This window comes from Xenopus laevis, chromosome 8L (genome assembly GCF_017654675.1).
Source record: "Xenopus laevis strain J_2021 chromosome 8L, Xenopus_laevis_v10.1, whole genome shotgun sequence".
In the NCBI taxonomy this organism is placed as follows: Eukaryota; Metazoa; Chordata; class Amphibia; order Anura; family Pipidae; genus Xenopus; species Xenopus laevis.
This window is the reverse complement of record NC_054385.1, coordinates 71,789,224-71,807,062: the sequence shown is the minus strand read 5'-3', so window position 1 is coordinate 71,807,062 and position 17,839 is coordinate 71,789,224. Positions and strand designations below refer to the sequence as shown.

At 39.2% G+C, this 17,839-nt stretch overlaps 1 protein-coding gene across 3 annotated transcripts; it reads right to left on the bottom strand.

Moving 5' to 3' along the window:
- Positions 1–1,198: 1,198 nt before the first annotated feature.
- alkbh6.L (alkB homolog 6 L homeolog) lies at positions 1,199–8,118 on the bottom strand. Of its 3 annotated transcripts, none has more exons than XM_018229132.2 (7): positions 8,021–8,118; positions 4,760–4,819; positions 3,536–3,604; positions 3,396–3,456; positions 2,799–2,950; positions 2,603–2,719; positions 1,199–1,638 (listed from the first exon to the last, which is right to left on the bottom strand). In XM_018229132.2, the coding sequence occupies exons 2-7, from the start codon at positions 4,808–4,810 to the stop codon at positions 1,366–1,368; spliced, it is 723 nt and encodes a 240-aa protein (XP_018084621.1). In that variant the 5' UTR covers positions 4,811–4,819; positions 8,021–8,118; the 3' UTR covers positions 1,199–1,365. The 3 variants fall into 3 exon arrangements, with proteins under 3 accessions (XP_018084621.1, NP_001088709.1, XP_018084622.1); NM_001095240.1 differs by having other exon boundaries at positions 7,968–8,027; XM_018229133.2 differs by lacking the exon at positions 4,760–4,819 and having other exon boundaries at positions 8,021–8,041.
- Between the last annotated feature and the right edge of the window lie 9,721 nt (positions 8,119–17,839).

Below are 17,839 nucleotides of genomic sequence, written 5' to 3'. Positions count from 1 at the left end.
GATTCCCTGGAATTGTTACATGATCTTCCAAACCTGTAACTGCAGCTGAAACGTGTCAGGCCATGCCAAGGAAATGCCTTTATACTGGCAGCGATATCTGCAGGGTACAGTCTCTCAAGGAGTACAAATGCATCCCCTCACACCCTGCATTCCCATCTGAAAGAGAGGACTGTTTTGTTAGCTGTTATTGTTAAGTAGAATGCTGCTCAGGATCAAAGCAAGGTGGTGCTGGGATACTGGCACTTACTGTATTTCCTCACTGTTTGTAAAGCAGACTACGCAACAAATAAAAACAGAGAAAAGCCTCTGTTCTGCAAACATGACAGGTATTTCTTCATAATATAAACAGCTCTGTATTCAACCTGCAGAGCCCTGTTCTCCCTACATATAGAATGAAGCATTGTTTTACAATTTGCAGCGGCTGTTACTCATCATAACATGCACACTTTCTTTTCTGAACCTAAACTATTGTGGTACAAAATTCACTGTGTTATACACCAGGCATCACTTTGTATTTCCACAATGTCCTCATCCTGTGCATCAGGGGGATTGGGGTTTCTGCAACCAGCACAACACGGCACCATAGCGTAGTACTCATGCACATGCTGCTATACAGTCACTACACAAACACACTGCTCTGTTTTACAAGCATACAGGCTCATTTACAAAAATGAAGTTAGGTGCAAATAACAAGCACCTTGTGCTGTTAAGGGTGGTGGCAGATGTGGCTACTAGGGCAGATTAGTGGAATGCAGAGTTGCATCACGCTCTGTATGTAGCACTGCCTGTGCTTGGCCATAGAGTGTTACAGGAGGGAAAGCAAAGGGACATCTATTTTGGCAAGGGAGGTAAGGTAGTAGAAAGCTTATGGCTTACAGCACTGTGCCAGGTGAATTGCACCAGATCTCTAATCCAGGGTAGAAAGCAGTAGCAGTGCTTAAATATTCAGGTATTAAGGTTATGGTTTCTTCAAACTCACTACAATATTTTCAGCTTAGTGTATACACATCCATTTTGTTCTGATCCACTAAGCACAAACATGTACACTACAGTTACATGTAACTTCTGTTCCCAACCCTACACTAATTCTATGCTGACAGGCCTCTGTAGTAATGCAAAGCGCACTGTCTATTAGTTTTTATACCTACAGCAGAACCAAACTGTGAACAAAGAATAAAACATTGAGCAGCACACATTGTAATGGTAAAACAAACTATTTTATTTAATCTTGTAGGCTCATGGTGTTCATCCTGGGAGAAAAGTGCCTTCATCAAGAATATTTAGTTCTTTATATATTTTGAGCTCCTTACCCAACCCAAACCAATGAATTCCATATCCAGTAGCAAAATAGCTTTGCAGATAAACTTACCGCCCCTTACCCAAAAGAAGTGAGGTCTTTAGCACTTTGGGAACAAATCTAATGGTTAGTGACACACGAGTACCCCTTTGTAATGTGTCCCCAGCATGTGCTGTAGAATTTCCTAAGTTCGCTACCATCGGGCTCAGTGTGTCTGAGGTCCTTGGACAAATGCCATGCAGATAACTAGTGTACAGCTCTTCGCGTACCACAAGGAGACTCCGTGGCTCTAAAAGTAGAGAGAGCATATGCCGCTGCTCTTCTGTGCTGGCAACCTTGTCCTGGTAAGAGAAAAAATGCTTCGACATAATGTATGAATCAAAGAAATTCATGATAACATAAGCAAACACATATACAGTAGAATATAACAGTCTGTATGAGTCAGCGCTAAAAGCTAGGAGAAATAAGAATGCAGCATAAAGAGAATTTAAGTGTAGCGGGTTGTTGGTAGTTGTAGTTCCACACTCTCCCAAAATTCTACTTTAAGGTGCTTGATTACAGGAGACGAAACGCGTAAGGCAAGGGTAGTGACTTCATCTCCAGGCGCCTAGGGAAGCTACAGCGGGTGGAAGCAACGCGAGTCAGAGCTGACACCAGGCTAATAACACGCATAGTAATTTTCCCCAAGTGGAGATTCGATACGCCTTAAAAATCTTCTAAAATCACTGAACAGCCACAGAGCAAACTACCCTGGTTATATTTGAATGCCTAAAAGTCTTAAAACGTTTGTAAGTACCCAACTTATAAGTAAGACACGTGGTGGAAGTAACAAGTAATCAAGCACCTTAAAGTAGAATTTTGGGAGAGTGTGGAACTACAACTACCAACAACCCGCTACACTTAGATTCTCTTTATGCTGCATTCTTATTTCTCCTAGCTTTTAGCGCTGACTCATACAGACTGTTATATTGTGATTGCCACCTGAGGAGAAAACGGGATAAACTGAGTCGGAACCAAACGAGAATTCTGGGAACTGTAGTTTTACCATATTGTACGTATACAGTAGAACCCTGACTTTACATTTCTTAGAATCGGAGCAGTTTTTTTCAAAGTCCCATTCAAGCAAATGTTTTTTCCCCCCGAGATTTTATGTTTTGTAGGAATATACAACATTTGACGCCGTCCCCTGAGAAATGTAAAATACGTTTTGCTCATAAGCAATGTAAGGCAGGAGGAATTAAGATCTGTATGACAGCAATGTGTACACAGAAATGAGTGTAACATTTTTAAGACAAGTCAATTTACCTGGTTCTGGGTCTCTTGGCATTCTTTGTTAATGGGCACATAGAAGTCCAGGAGAGTGTGTGACCCCAGGCTGATGGTGGTAACAGTGGGATAGTACATGGGACCATCTTCATGAGGCTGCAGAAAAGTGACAGAATGAGGAGATCAAATAACGGTCTGAGAAAATGACTCATCTAGCATGCCCTTAAATACTCACCATAATACCCTCCCCAGCATTATACTCATTTACTAGCACATGGTTGGCAGAGTGATCCCCAAACACACCCAGTGAGGAAATTTGGTCAGTGTATTTTTGAAGCCACGAGGGAAGCTTTTCCTGCACCATACCCCGAGAATGTGGGAGTCCCCCTGTGCCAATAGAGGTAAGAAAACCGTGGAAAAATGCATTTGTCTTGTTAATAATAAAGCACTCCTGTTTCAGTACAACAATCAGTAAATATAAATTGTACATTGTACAAGTAGGAGGGATTGGAGATAGCTTGGCCTTATCAATAAGGGATAAACTGCAATAAAATCAAAGTGTTCATGTGTTTGTCCCTTGACCCTGTTCAGAGGTAGGAAAACATTTCAGCAAAAGGGCATTTATGTGCTCACAGTGAGAAAAACAGAATAATGGATATTAGACAACTGAATGAGTAATCTGTAAAGAAGAATAAACGAATCGAAACACAAAAGGGCATTTTACATTTATAGACACGGGCTTTAAAACAAAGTAAAGATACAGAAGGGAAAGGTTGAGAGAACAAACAAAAGGTTAACCAATTAACTGTTATAGGAATAAAAATCAACATACCCCAGTTTTGCAATTTCCGCCCTGATAGCTGTGTCCATTTAGGCTTTGGAGCATTATAAACCTAAAAGGTACAAAATTTGTGTTTGGTATATATTATTTGGTCTCCAGTGTACTCCGAGTTTCTATAGCAAAATACCTACCTGCCTGAGCAGATACTCCTCTTCTGATTTACTTATGTATTCTGGAACATAGTATGCTGCAAGTGGGATCTATGGAAATAAATATGGAGAACCTTCATGTATAATGAGGAGAGGCACTCAAAAGCTAGAATAGGAAACATACAAATTACAAAAATAGTATATCTTGTAGCCGAGCCTTTAATTTTTTTGCCATAAGCAAGATAGAGAGTATATACAGATTACAGGCATAGGATCCACTATCCAGAATTATATTGGGATTTTGTGTTTTCCCGGATAAGAGATCTTTACGTAATTTGGATCAACCCATACCTTGTTTTTAAATATTAAATAAACTCGGTAGGATTGTTTTGCCACTAATATGGATTCATATAGCATAGTTAGGATCAAGTACAAGGTACTGTTTTATTATAATCGAGAAAAAGCAAATCATTTTTAAAAATTAGAATTATTTACTTAAAATGGACCCTTTGGGAAAAGTTGTTCCCTTAATGTTCTATTCTGAATGTAAATGCCACCTCCATCTTCAACCTGGCATTGTGTCTGCAATGCAAGGCCTCATCTGTGAGCAAACATATATAACCATGCACACCTTAAACGGTACATGCTATGCTATCAATATGCTTGCAGTAAAAATATTATCTATCATGCTATTATGCTATGCCTTTAGCTATGCTCTTCTCAAATGAAATCAGTTCTTGCAGTGGTAAATTTAAGCAGTGCATTCCAACACACATAAGCATGTAACGGACGAGACACATTGCTTTTGTCTTTAATTTTTCTAACTTACAATTTTGTGCCAAAATATACTGTTTCTTTCTATCTGTAGCTATGGCAACTGTGTGTGTGTGTGTGGGGGGGGTTCTTGAGCGGTGATTGACATCTTGACGCTGCCAGTCAAAACATTTTGGCATAAAATTTAAAGATAAAAAGGACCAAATGAAACTATGTTGTATGAGCAGTATGGGTTTTGATACTGGCATGCACTGCTTACATTTCATCATTCATTTTCTATAATCTGTAAATACAAAGCAGACTTTTAATTCTGGAGCACTGTCTAGCTGTGGTACAGGTTGGTTCATTTAAAACAGCCTACATGAAAACTGTACAGCGCCCTAGAGAACATAAATGTAAAACAAATAGGACATTTGTGAAGGAGAGATAAAGGCATATAAACCATTACCTCCGCACAATTTTACCTGATGATTTCTAGAAAAAAATATCTACCTTTTCAACAAGAAAACTGTCCAGGTCAGGGAAATTATGGCAGGCTTGCATTTCCCAAGTCTGTAAAACATATACAACACAGGACATAAGTACTGCATTCTGCAGAAAACCATATTGAGTACAATCACAGACAAGCCTCAAATGGTAAAATCGAAACTCAACTAAAATCACTTCATGCTAGTTTAAATAGCCAAACATCTCGTTCACTAGTTTTATCTGTTTCAGCCATACATAACATTCAGGTGTACTAAATGGGTTGCTGGAACACTTTGAAATTAGGTTAGTTGTGAATAGGGAAACCTTTAATTGCCAATAAAATGTTTCTTTATGGGGATTTTCACTCAAAAATGGGATTAATGAATGAAAATATAGTGAATATTACCATTTTGTGACTATTGTCACACCTCATGTCCATATACATGTACATTAAAAGGACAGTAATCAGTGCACACACAGAGTGAATTTCAGCTAGAAAATGCACAGTTAAAATCCACACAAATGCAATGTCTGGCAGCAGTCTTTAAAGATACTGCCAAATGTAATTGCAACAAAGTGTTTGTTTATCCCTTTCTGTTCCCTGGATACACGTTTTTAAATAGGGTTAATTAAATATCAACATTAGCAGCATACACAATGGTCTTGAGTTATCACAAACTATGGATGGTCAATGAAATGACAAAATAATTTTGTAATGTATGTTTGCTAGTATTTTTTTTTTACAAGAAACATTTATATTTTATGAATGCTAAAAATATTAAATAAAGGCATTGGACATAGTATGGGTGTGTGATAAAGAAGATAACAATAGTTATTAAGAAACATTAAGTACAAAGAGTACTTGAGCTTGCCATAAACAAACAGGCTAGTGCCACACGGAGCGGACTCTAGTCCTGTGTTTAGTCAGCTGATCTGCAGTCCCCTGCACTCAAAGCTGTAGAATCAGCATGAGTACAGACACACAGAATGGATTTCGATGTGAAAATGCATATTCACACATTTGGTGTTGAAATCTGCTCCATCTGTGTGTCAGCTGATCCTCGGCCTGTGTGGCAGTACCATTATGCTCATCTGGCAAGGTTGCCAACCAAGCTGATCTTTGTTCCATTTGGCCACTCTTTTGTTATTGGCCAGTAATGAACTTTTTGTTTTTTGTGCTGTAAGCACAGATATTTTCCGGCCTGGAACTACAAGTAGGCAGCAGATGTAACAGTCTAGAGCATGGGTTCCAAACTTTTTTTTGTTTACCCGTGAGTCATATTCAAATTTATAAAGAATTGGGGAGCAACACAAGCATGAAAAAAGTTCCAGGGGGATGCCAAATATGGGCTGTGGTTGGCTATTTGGTGGACTGGCAGCATATAGAAAGCTCTGTTTGGCAGTACAGGTGGTTTTACACAACCAAAACTTGCCTCCCAGCCAGGAAAAATAAGCACCTGCTTTGAGGCAACTGGGAGCAACATCCAAGGAGTTGGAGAGTAACATGCTGCACACCAGCCACTGGTTGGGAATCACTGGTCTAGAGAGTATAACCATTTTGGGAATAGGGAGGGTGTGAGTTCAGGAAGTTTTTACTGCAGGGTTTATAGCTGGTTTACGGTTTAAATCCAATTAAGTGTAATAAACGTGTTGCACACTGCTCTATAGAAATTACGGATGCACCGAATCTAGGATTCGGTTTGGGATTCAGCCTTTTTCAGCAGGATTCGGATTCGGCCGAATGCTTCTGCCCGTCTGAACCAAATCCTAATTTGCAAATGCAAATTAGCTGCGGGGAGGGAAATTGCATGACTTTTTGTCACAAAACAATAAAGTAAAAAATGTTCCACATCCCATACCTTATTTGCATATGCAAATTAGGGTTTGGTTCGGTATTCGTCCAAAACGTTCACAAAGGATTCGGTGGTTTGGCTGAACCCGAAATAGTGGATTCTGTGCATCCCTAATAAAATTAATTATTTCATAGCCTTTCTGTACTCAGTAGAAAGATAGATAGCAATGTGAAGTGGTGTGGACAAAATTCAGACAGTTAAGTAGGTCATACAAGGACAGAGTTGAGCTGCCAATTTCGACCCTTCATACCACGTCAGCAGCATACCTCCCCGTGTATAGGTCCTCTCTGTTCATCAGTACTGAAACTAACTGGCCCCTGCATTGTTCACCCTCAGATTCAGACTCTATGCCCCTCCATTGTTCTGTCTCCTGCTCTATGCTGCCTGCGTGCCATACTCTACCTGCTCTACACTGTCTGTTTGTTAGCATTTGGAAATAGATGTCATGTGCTAATAAATCATGTGCTTAGGTGTGCTATCCACATGGCAGGAGAAGGCATATGGATTTAGGGTATGCCTTAATAGACTTTTTTCGGATACAAGTGATGTGTGATATCCCTGGTTTTTGGTAGGCTGCTTTGGACTGCCTTCTAAAAAAAAAATGCTCTGTAAGGCTACAAATGTAGTGTTACTTTTTATTACTGATCCTTCTATTCAGGCCCTCTCCTATTCATATTCCAGTCTATTATTCAAATCAATGCATGGTTACTAGGGTAATAAGGGCCCTAGTTACCACATTGCTTAAGATGCAAATTGAATTGCAGCTGAATAAAAAGCATAATAACTCAAAAACCACAAATAATAAAAAAAAAATTGCAAATTGTCTCAGAATACCACTATGTACATCATACTAAAAGTTATCTTATAGGCGAACAACCCCTTTAAAATGTTTTATGACAACATGGGGAAGGTTTACATAACAGGGAGTAGTGAACACTGGCTTATTTTGGATCGAGTTGTAGACACAAACATTACGGTAATTGGCCATGTTCTTCTTCCCCCCCATGATGCACAATGTCCAGTGTGGGTGATCCTTATGCAGATCCCTGCAATTATTTGTGTATACTGCTGCTAGGAGTATCGGTGCAGCACTGCAAGCGCAATAGTAGTGTATGTGTATAAATACAGCACAATAAAATCACCCAAATAATCCCATGTCACACTGAATAGCAACATGAGATCACGTCTCAAAATTGCCTTAGCTTCCTTGTGATATAGCGATGGTTTCTACGCCTCTCTTTTCTTTCAATTCAATAAATGCAGCCGTTCCTGGATAGTATGCTTTCCCAGCACGTTCCTTTTCACTAAATCGTGTTCATATCACGCAGATTAACTAACTTGCATAAATGTACAGCACCAAGCACAAGCAGGCGTATTACCTCTCCCACAATCTTTTGCAAAACAGGATACCGCTCACATGGAGTCTACTTACTTCCGCGAGATGGGTCACATTAATTGATCGGCACGATGGCCAATCAGACAAAAGAAACGCGGTGATACGTTCGAACCAATCAGAATGGAATTAGGTTGGTTCAGGCTACGGTGTCCATTTTATGACATTTGTTTGCAAAATACACGCGTTGCCAGTGTAATTACTACAGAAAATGGATAATCAGCCCTAATGGACCAGTATAATTAACTTCAGACATACCAGTAAAATTACTGTAGCAATGGCCAATGAATAATTCATTAGCCCCAAACATGCCAGTAGACTGCTACTAAATTGACCAATGCTCACTCCATTAAAGGACGACCTTTAAGTTAACTTTTAGTACTTTATAGAATGGCTAACGCTAAGCAACCTTTTAATTGGCCTTTATTTCTTTTTTTAAAAATAGTTGTTTTTAATTATTTGCCTTCCTCTTTTGACGCTTACATACTTTCCAACATTTTGGAAATAAAAAGAGGGACAAAAAAATTGGCGCACGTAGCACGGTGGAAAATTGTGACCACGCCCATTTTTGACCCCACCCCCTAATTACCATGTTCATTTTTCTAAATTTGGCAGGTTATGAAAGTTTGAACATATTTCTGTGTTTTTTTCAATTACAGTTTTGCTAATGAAGTTGAATTACCCTGCTGTGCATCTAACATTTCCCAAGGGAACTGTTACCTTATATTGTTACAATTACTTGTTTTCTGTATTTTAAAATTGTTACAAAAGTATCTTATAAGCAGCTGTGGCTGTTCTGTGCTCTCTGCTAAAAGCCAATTAAGTTAGAAACTTTGTTTCTTTTTCTGGCTGTTCAGTACAGAGAAAAATGGGACTTTCTAGAACAAATGAGGGACTGCGGGTTGAGCTGTCAAAAGATGAACTGTTGGAGTCTTATCCAGCTTTCAAATGGGGGTCACTGGCCCAATCTAAAAACAAAAGCTTTGTAAGGCGACACTTTCATTGTTATTGCTATTTTTATTAATCACCTTTCTATTCTGATCTCAAGCAGCTCTGTTACCCTGAAAAGTAGCCGGCGACCATTTAGAGAACAAGTCAGAACAAGTAAACAAAGGGGGGATTTCCACTGCATAATATTGCATATAATCAGCTTTTTTTTTTATTAAAACGGTACAGATTCTTTAATTAAATTGGAGATAAGTTTGTTTTTCAGTAAAGAAATAAATTATGGGATTTTATTTTTTGCATTTACATTACTATAGAAATGGGCGATGAGCATTCCACAGTGGAATGAAAGGTCATCCAAGGATCTTGGAAGCAGTATGGAAGGAGGCTGGCACAGCAAGTAGGCTACAGAATGGAGAAAGTGTGCTGCAGCTGAAACAAACCCTTACACTTAGGTGAAGAAGGAGAACAAAGAGCAGAGGTACAAGTGTGGAGGCACAATAAAGATTTATTAGAGACAGAGATTTTAGACTGGAGAGGGACCAGGATATACTGTTGTATGTATTAATATATCACCACACATGTTACAAAGGGGTATTTCACTGTTAAATGTACTTTTACACTATGATATTCTGAGACAATTTGCAATTGGTCTTAATTTTCCTCCATCTTGGATTTTCAGCTAATATATAGTTGCTATGGTCCAAGTTTTTGGCCCCCATTTAAAAGCTGTAAAGCAGCATAAAAAGAAGCAAATAATTAATAATAAGAAAAATGAAGATCAATTGAAAAGTTGCTAAGGATAGAAGACTCTATAACATAAAGTTTGTATAAGCAGGGTTGGACTGGGGGGCCCACCCGGACTACTGTCCAGGGCCCCCCTCCAACCCCCCGCCCCCCTACTGAGACAAGCCGAGTGCGCGCACATGAATATGCTGTTCGGCGCACCTGCGTGAAGTAGGGTTGCCACCTTTTGCAAAAAAAATCTCCAGCCTGTGGGGCAGGTACAAAAAGGGGGCATGGTGTGACGTCAAAGGGGCAGGGACAGGGGAGCGGCCAGGACAGAAACTGGAGGACAAGGTAAGTTTACAGGGGATTGGGGGCGGGCCGAGGGGGTCTTTTTAAGGGTATTACAAATTTACCGGCAGCTACATTGCCGGTAAATTTGTAATACCGGCCCCGGCCTTGGCAGGTGTTTTACCGGCTAGGCCGGTAAAATACCGGCCGGGCGGCAACCCTAGCGTGAAGGCACCTGGGTGTTTGGTGCCAAGTGCATGCACACAAGGCGATGCGCGGCGCCTACAAAAAACCCTTTTTTCCAGAGATCTGGAGAGGGGTCTGGCCTGTCCGACACTGTGTATAAGCTAGGTATGGCACATTATTATGCTACTTTTGAGTGGCCAAGGGCACAATAACAGTGACTCTTTTACTTGTCTAATATTGGTAGCACTTTATTTGTGCAAATATAGGTTTGATTAGTCATTCTCCCCAATATCTGTCCCTTAACTAAGCTGGATTTTGTGGTCAGTGACTGTATAAGCCAGTGGTGCTCTTCACACAGTAACATTTTGATGGTGCTTCCATGCCCACATTCTTTTCCCTTAAAATAATACTGACACCAAAATGGTGAATTAGTAAGTAATGCAGCAGTGCTGTTCTCAGGACCAGAAATGTATTTTCAAGCTAAAGTAGCCGAAAAATACCCAACAGAGCATCAGAAGCCAAGTTGTTGCTATAAACCCTCAGCAACCCAACTGCTTAAATCACTCACTTCTAAACATTAAACATGTTAATTATGAAAGGAACAGGAAAGTGTAAATTACTGTCGGGTACCAAATGTTAGGCACTCCCAGTGAGTGTAATCACTAACCTAATACCTGGCTGGTGCTCAAAAAACTTCTGTTTTTGTCAAGATATATGCACTTGCGCAAATACCAAATTACTAATGATATGGGACCAGGGGATATGTATTGATCAATTTCATTCTCATTTTGTAATTAAAATGTTTAATGGTTAGAACAACTTTACTTTTTGACTGGGCTATAGTCTCCATAAGAAATGCTCTCTTTTGCGTGCTTGAGGTTAAATACTGGGTTCAGATGGCATGAAAGAAAATACACTCCTTTATAAATTCACATTTTACACAGCTTTTTTGCACCTTTACCAGTATAAATTATTTTACTGTGCAGGAAAAATAGGCCTGTGATGTAATTTCCATATGGTTGTACGCAGGTTAGCCTCCTTGATGAAAGGAGGTGGAGATCCTTACCTGTCCCCTAACCTGTGCTCCACTCAGATGAACAAGTTACGGCATCGGCACAGGCCACAAAGACACTCAAGGTGGAGGTGCAGCCAGTTTCCAGACAGAGGTGCTCTGTCCATAAGCACTAAGGGGTACGTACGCTCTTATACTTCTAGCCATGGAGAAAGAATGACATGGAATTGTGTAGTAAAACAAACCAGTCAACCCATAAGCCCCCAGTATAATGAGCTGGCAAATGCTGCAGATTGGTGAATTGAGCAGTTTGTTTATACAGAGCTTATTATCTTCATTTAAACATATCTTATTTATTGTGCCTGTGTTTTGCAAAAATATATATGTGTACTGGGGAGGTGCATTTATCAAGGGTCGAATTTCGAATTCATGTGAGTTTTTTCTTTTCAATAGTTTTAATTTTTTTTTCGTTTTAACATTTTGAGAGAGAGAACGTAGTTTTACATTTATGTAACATCATCAGATATTTGCATATAATACACAAAAGCTCTGAATAAACGGTGAGTTCTGATGTCATTTGTGTCAGATGACTCACTGAAACTTGTGTATTAGAATAAATAGTAAAAAGTACCCCCAGTTGCAAAATATGATGATATTAGAAGTCACCTCGGAGTTCCATGACCTGTATAAAAACACTCGGCCTTCGGCCTCCTTATATTTTACTAGAGGGGGTACTTTATTCACTATATAAAGGAAAGGTAAAGAAAGAGAAAAGAACGAAGATAGATTCAGTCCTACCTTGGTCTAGCAAAAGGGCCGAATGAAGAAAAATAAATAAATTAAAAGTAACTTTTCCATGTGAGTTTTTTAAAACTCCCATAAATTCGAAATTGGACTAATCGAAATGTATTAATGAAATCGAATTTTTAATACTTGGACGAACTTAAACTACCCTTAACCAACTCGAATGTCAGGAAGGCTGCAAAATCTCCAAATTGATCCCTGTACCTCTCCCATTGACTTAAATAGTAATTCGGCAGGCAAAATAGGTGGCAAATAGCCAAATTCGAATTCTTAAAGGGCCAGAGTATGATAAATACCAAATAATGACCAAAAAATGAAAGTTTTAATTTGAATTCTCAATTCAACCCTTGATAAATCTGCTAAGTACTTTATTAAGATGCCCATTGAAGGCTCTTAGTGCAGCTCCAGTTTCACAGAATCATGACTACAAATTTCCATTTTTGAAGCCAGTGTTGTGCCCCAGCTTACCTTGTACACTTGGCACTAATGGTAAGTGCATGGATATTTTTTTTTTATACATTTCCTATCCCATACTAAAGGATATGGAATGTAGGGAAAATATTTGCCCTGGAGCCCCCAGCTTCAGAGGTACCCTTTAACATAAACAAGTTGGACAATGTTTATATGTTTGATTTTTTCATGTATTTAACTGCTACATTAGATTCTTTAATTGTATGTAAATGAGGGTTTTTGGTCCTGAGTTTACTGCTGTGTAGCCTTTGTGGCAAATTCCCTAACTGGCGAAAATTCACCATCGTCTGCTTCACAGCCATCGGAACACTTTGCCAAGCGTAAATTCGGTAGGACAACGCTAATTCACCAAAGTGCGAAGTTATGTCCAGGGCGCCGAACACTGGCAAATTTTCGCTAGCGTTACTTCGGCAATCAAAACAGTTTACGTTCCATATGTTAGAAAATGGAGGGGGGAACCCGGTTACCCAAAAATATTTTTAGGGACCTTTGCAGGCTATTACTCTGAAAAAAGGAAAAGACGTCAGCGTTTTTTTGCACTAAAAATTGAGGTAGTCCTATGCACTCCATTGCACTTCACCTGGTCTGAGCTGACAAGTCAGGCGAATGAGGTAACGTTCAGTAAATTCTGCATCTTAATGGATTTGTGGAGTTACGTCCATTCACCAGAACAAAATTCGCCTGGCGTTAGAGTGTGAAGCAATTCTAGCTTCTATCTTCTTCGCCAGTGAAGTGACGCCTGCGTTAGTTAGGAAATCGGGGAAGTCCCCGCAGGCTGTAACGCTAGCGAATTGACACTAGTGTTAGCCACTTCGCCCTTTAGGGAATCTGTCCCTTTGTGTTAGTGTAACCAAGTGTCTGCCCAAACCCAGATTCAGTCCAGAAGGTCTTCATGCTCACAGATGAATATCTGTGTAGATGCCACTCAAAATAAAGAGCCTCTCACAAGGATCAGTAGATAAATCTGTTTATTATTAGATATACATCCACATATCCTGCACACAGAGCTTATAAGACTACGTGTAACAGGCTTATACCAGCACAATACTTGTACACAAAGTTACAGGAAAGGCTAGTAACTTTTTCATGTTTATATGGAAGTTAGCAGAGTAATGCTGCATCAGAAAAATTATAGAGTGACCATTACCTCTCCCCACCAAGGGTCATACCTCAAGATGCCTTTATACTCGTTATCTGTGGGCTACCATGTCATGTTACTGTATGTGAAATTACCTTTACAGATATTGTATCCTTTGTGTGTACATTTTCCGTATAACTCTCATACAAATAATTGTACTACTACAAAGCCGCTTGAATGGTTACTGCACATCTATCCTTTTCCTCCTTGTAGTAAAATACATATTTATAGAGTATGCAATTCTCCAAGATACATCTATCTTCACCAAGAGATGTAATGTAATGTTACCCAATGAATAGTGTCCTAGAAACAATCATGGTGGAACTATACTATCTTGGGTATGTTTTTGGATATATACCCTGGATATACCCTGGATATACCCAAAATTCAGTTAAGACAGCACAAACTTGATCATTAAAGTTACTTTTCAACTTCTTTAACCTAACGCTGATGACATGCCATTCTGAAAAAGCTGCTGCTCCCAATTGCTCCCAGAAGTATGTACACTAAAAAGCAGCGCATCAACCCATGTACTCATGGAGTGAATTTTGGCGCAAAAATTTATACTTTCACATGTTGCCACCACAATTCTCTCTGTTAGTGTGCACTAACAGCAGAGAGTTAATTGGAGCTGATCAGCTTGCCAAAGCCTGGTGTGCCATCGCCCAAAGTTGGCCATACCCACAGATAAAACTAAGTAAACCAAAGTTTCAAATGATTATCTGTGTGTATGGTGGTCTGTAGATCCCATCCAATATCCATGTACTATGGCCATAGATTGGTTCAAGGATTGGATGGGATTGGCAATGCATTATTTTGGCCTGTGCATGGTGCAACAAAGTTTGCATGAATGATGAAAACAATAAAAAGCTGGCCATACCATGCATGACCCCAAGAAAGCCAATGGGCAATTGAGAGCATACCAGATATGCCATAAGGCTAATGGCAAATGCAGAATTTGGAAATTCAACCTGAAAGTGAATACAACTGTTCATGTTAGTGGCAGGAAGCATGAGCAGTATCAAGCAGTTCTGCAGTGGAAATATCTCAACAAAGCACACGTTGTGGGGTCTATTTATCATGATGTGTAAAAACTGGAGTAAAACATTATTGGTGATGTTGCCCATAGAAACCAATCAACAATTTGATTTTAACAGTTACCTATAAGTTAGAAAACAAAAGCAAAGATCGGATTGGTTGTTATTCCTCCATTTTTTTCCATAGCATGATACATAGACCCCTGTGTGTACAATTAGGTAAGAAAGAATTCTTTAAAGGCCCTTAAATAATTATGTTTTCCTGCAGAACTGAGGTTAGTGTAGGGCAGATTATTAAGTCCTAAAGAATATTTCATTTACAGCTCCATTTAGTGCATGTACTCCAATCTTTTTAAGGATTTATCAGGAGTTATCCTAGGGGCTTATTCATTAATGCTCAAGCCTTCGGACTTCCTAAAACTACATGTGAGCTCCTAAAGACGCACATGGTTTCTGCATCCGAATAGCTCGGCTTGCTGCTGATTGTTTTTTTTCCCCCCAAGCAGGTTTATCAACAAAAGAAACAGCTTGGCACCAAACAGGACAATATTTTTAGTATAAAATATTTGTTTCTGGTATAGTTGGAGAGCGAATTGAAAATAAAAAAGAAAAGAAAAGTGCATCTCAATAGACAGTAGTATTTTATAACCAGTTGATGGTTCATGCACTTTTGAATGTGTTTATATATAAAGTTCTACATTCGTGTCTGTATATTAATGGTCTAAGGAATATTATTATATTAAGCTTTATGTGCCATATATTTTCTTCATTTGCTCTCTTTGCACAGTTTAAATGCCTTGGTTAGATAGTATGTATGAATTACACGTTAGGCTGACAGGGGTTAACTTCTACATTGCAAAATGTGAAAAACAATAGATGTCATTTGTTCCAAGCATGGCTGTACCTACTTAAAGATTTGAAGGAAACTGACTAAATACTGTGCTTAATAGCAGTCTGTATTTAGAGGTTGTCTTAAAGGGGTTGTTCACCTTTGTAACAAATTGACAAATCAAACAGTACACATTAATAGAACACACTTTTCCATAGAAATAGTTAACAGAAAAAGTACAGTTCAAGAGATATTCATCTCAGAAGTTTCCCTGTACTAATCCATTAGTTCCACACGGACCCTGTGCTGGGAGGGGGTCACTGACACTTCCTCTTCCTTATATGATATCACACATTGTACTGGCAGCTAACTTAACTCCTATTGGCTGTGTCTGCTGTCAATCTGTCACTGCTTTCTGTGCTGGGGAATTTGAGCAGCATTCAAATACTGAAGAGAAACTGTTACAAGTTTGTGAGAGGGAGGGGGAGTGTTGTCTGTGTGCTGCAGAGACTTTAACTGTGCAGATGGGGGATCGAGGTGCTTGGGACCTGGAGTTTTCCGGATAATGGATCTTTTCATAATTTAGATCTTCATAAGTCTACTAGAAAATCATGTAAACATTAAATAAACCCAATAGACTGGTTTTGCTTTCAATAAGGATTAATTATATCTTAGTTGGGATCAAGTACAAGCTACCAACACCCAACACATTGAGAGCATTGTTAGTGGTTTCATAAGATTTGTACATTGAAGGTGAACAACCCCTTTAAGCATGAAGTGCAATACCACAGAATGCCGTCATATTGCTTCTAGTGATGACATGTGCCTAGTGCTCAATACACAGCAGGTTTTCTAAAACATGTTTTGTATGAAGGAAACCTAGCAGAGGCTTCTTTTCTGAGCTAGAATAATTCCACTGGAAAGAAAGGAAACAAACAGAAGTAAGAACAGAGATAACATTTTTTTACACTTTTTTTTTAACTTTTACAGCTGTTTACAGGATACCTTGGGTAGCTCTGATTTCTGAAAAGAGGGATCTTACTCACTGACTGGGTACACTAAATGTGTATGCACTGTTTTCAAAGGTTCTTTTATTTGCATACTTAAAAAAACAATATCTATTCACCAAAATGTGCCACCATTTATGTCTGTTAAAGGAGAATGAAAGGGTTCATTTGCTATGGCCCTGGGTTGTGTGCATGCCCAGCAGAGCAACATTTTGGTTCTACTCATTTCATTTTGAATTTAGTAAGCATGTGCACAGCTTAGACAGGCTACAAGGGAGCGCTGGCCTAGGGTATTGAGGTAAGCAAAATGCATTCAAAATATGGCTTGACATGGGTGTCCTAACTTATTGTATATACATGAATATTTTATCTGGGAACACAGGACAATACATATACACCCCACACCTCCCATGTTAATGTTTATGTACCATATTCCAAGATACACAGCAATATGTACTAACTTTGTGTGTGCAAGTTAATCCATACACACTCTACAGGGTATGTCTGCTGCGTCCTCTCACTGTGGAAATGCACTACATTTACTGTCCATTATACCTGCTCCTGACTGCACTATGAATCCCTAGATAAACCCCTGCTGGGGAGGGAGTCTGGCACCTTTGCAAAATGTACAGATACCTATTACTCACAGTACATGGAATACCCCATGCTATGTACAGATTAGGGAGATGCATGCAGCGGCCAGGGAGACAAAGAAGGACTTTTACATCTGTATATTCTCACAGAAGAACACAGACTTTACAATACATCGGACCACCAACCCACCAGTGAATATGTCCTAATGGAAACAGTGAAATCTCCCAATAGAGCAGCCACATACAGTACATTTGATGTGAGTGATATAAAATTGCTATCGATGATGTGACTTATTGCTGGCTCCTGCACACTCTCAAGTGATTTTTCTGGAGATGTATAGGGTCCTAGTTGGAAAGTGAGAGCAGGTTACCATGTCAAAGCATTCATGCTGATGCTAATGGGCAGCAAACGTCATATTATAGGTATAATAATTAGGAATTGCAATCTGCTTAAATGTGCAGCATGCAGGAGTTAGCAATTCATTGCTTTCCATGTGTACATAAAGGAAGCAACATACAGCAACAAGGCTTTTATGGTTCATTGATCCACAGAAATAAAAGGTATTCAGAAGTAATTACAACTGATATCTCTTTTGCAATATTGATCTTGATGATACAGCACAAATAAATAAGCAGACAATCATGCATTTAACAGGAAGATCAGGGTACATTAAGAAATGGGCTCTTTCTACAGGCAAGGTTGTAGGAAGCTGATTTATAAGGGATTGTTCTCAATAATAATCTGCTAAATTTAAAGATACCAGATGCCTATAACGTTGCAGAAAAGTCTCTGGACTAGATAAGCTAAAGGCAGATAAA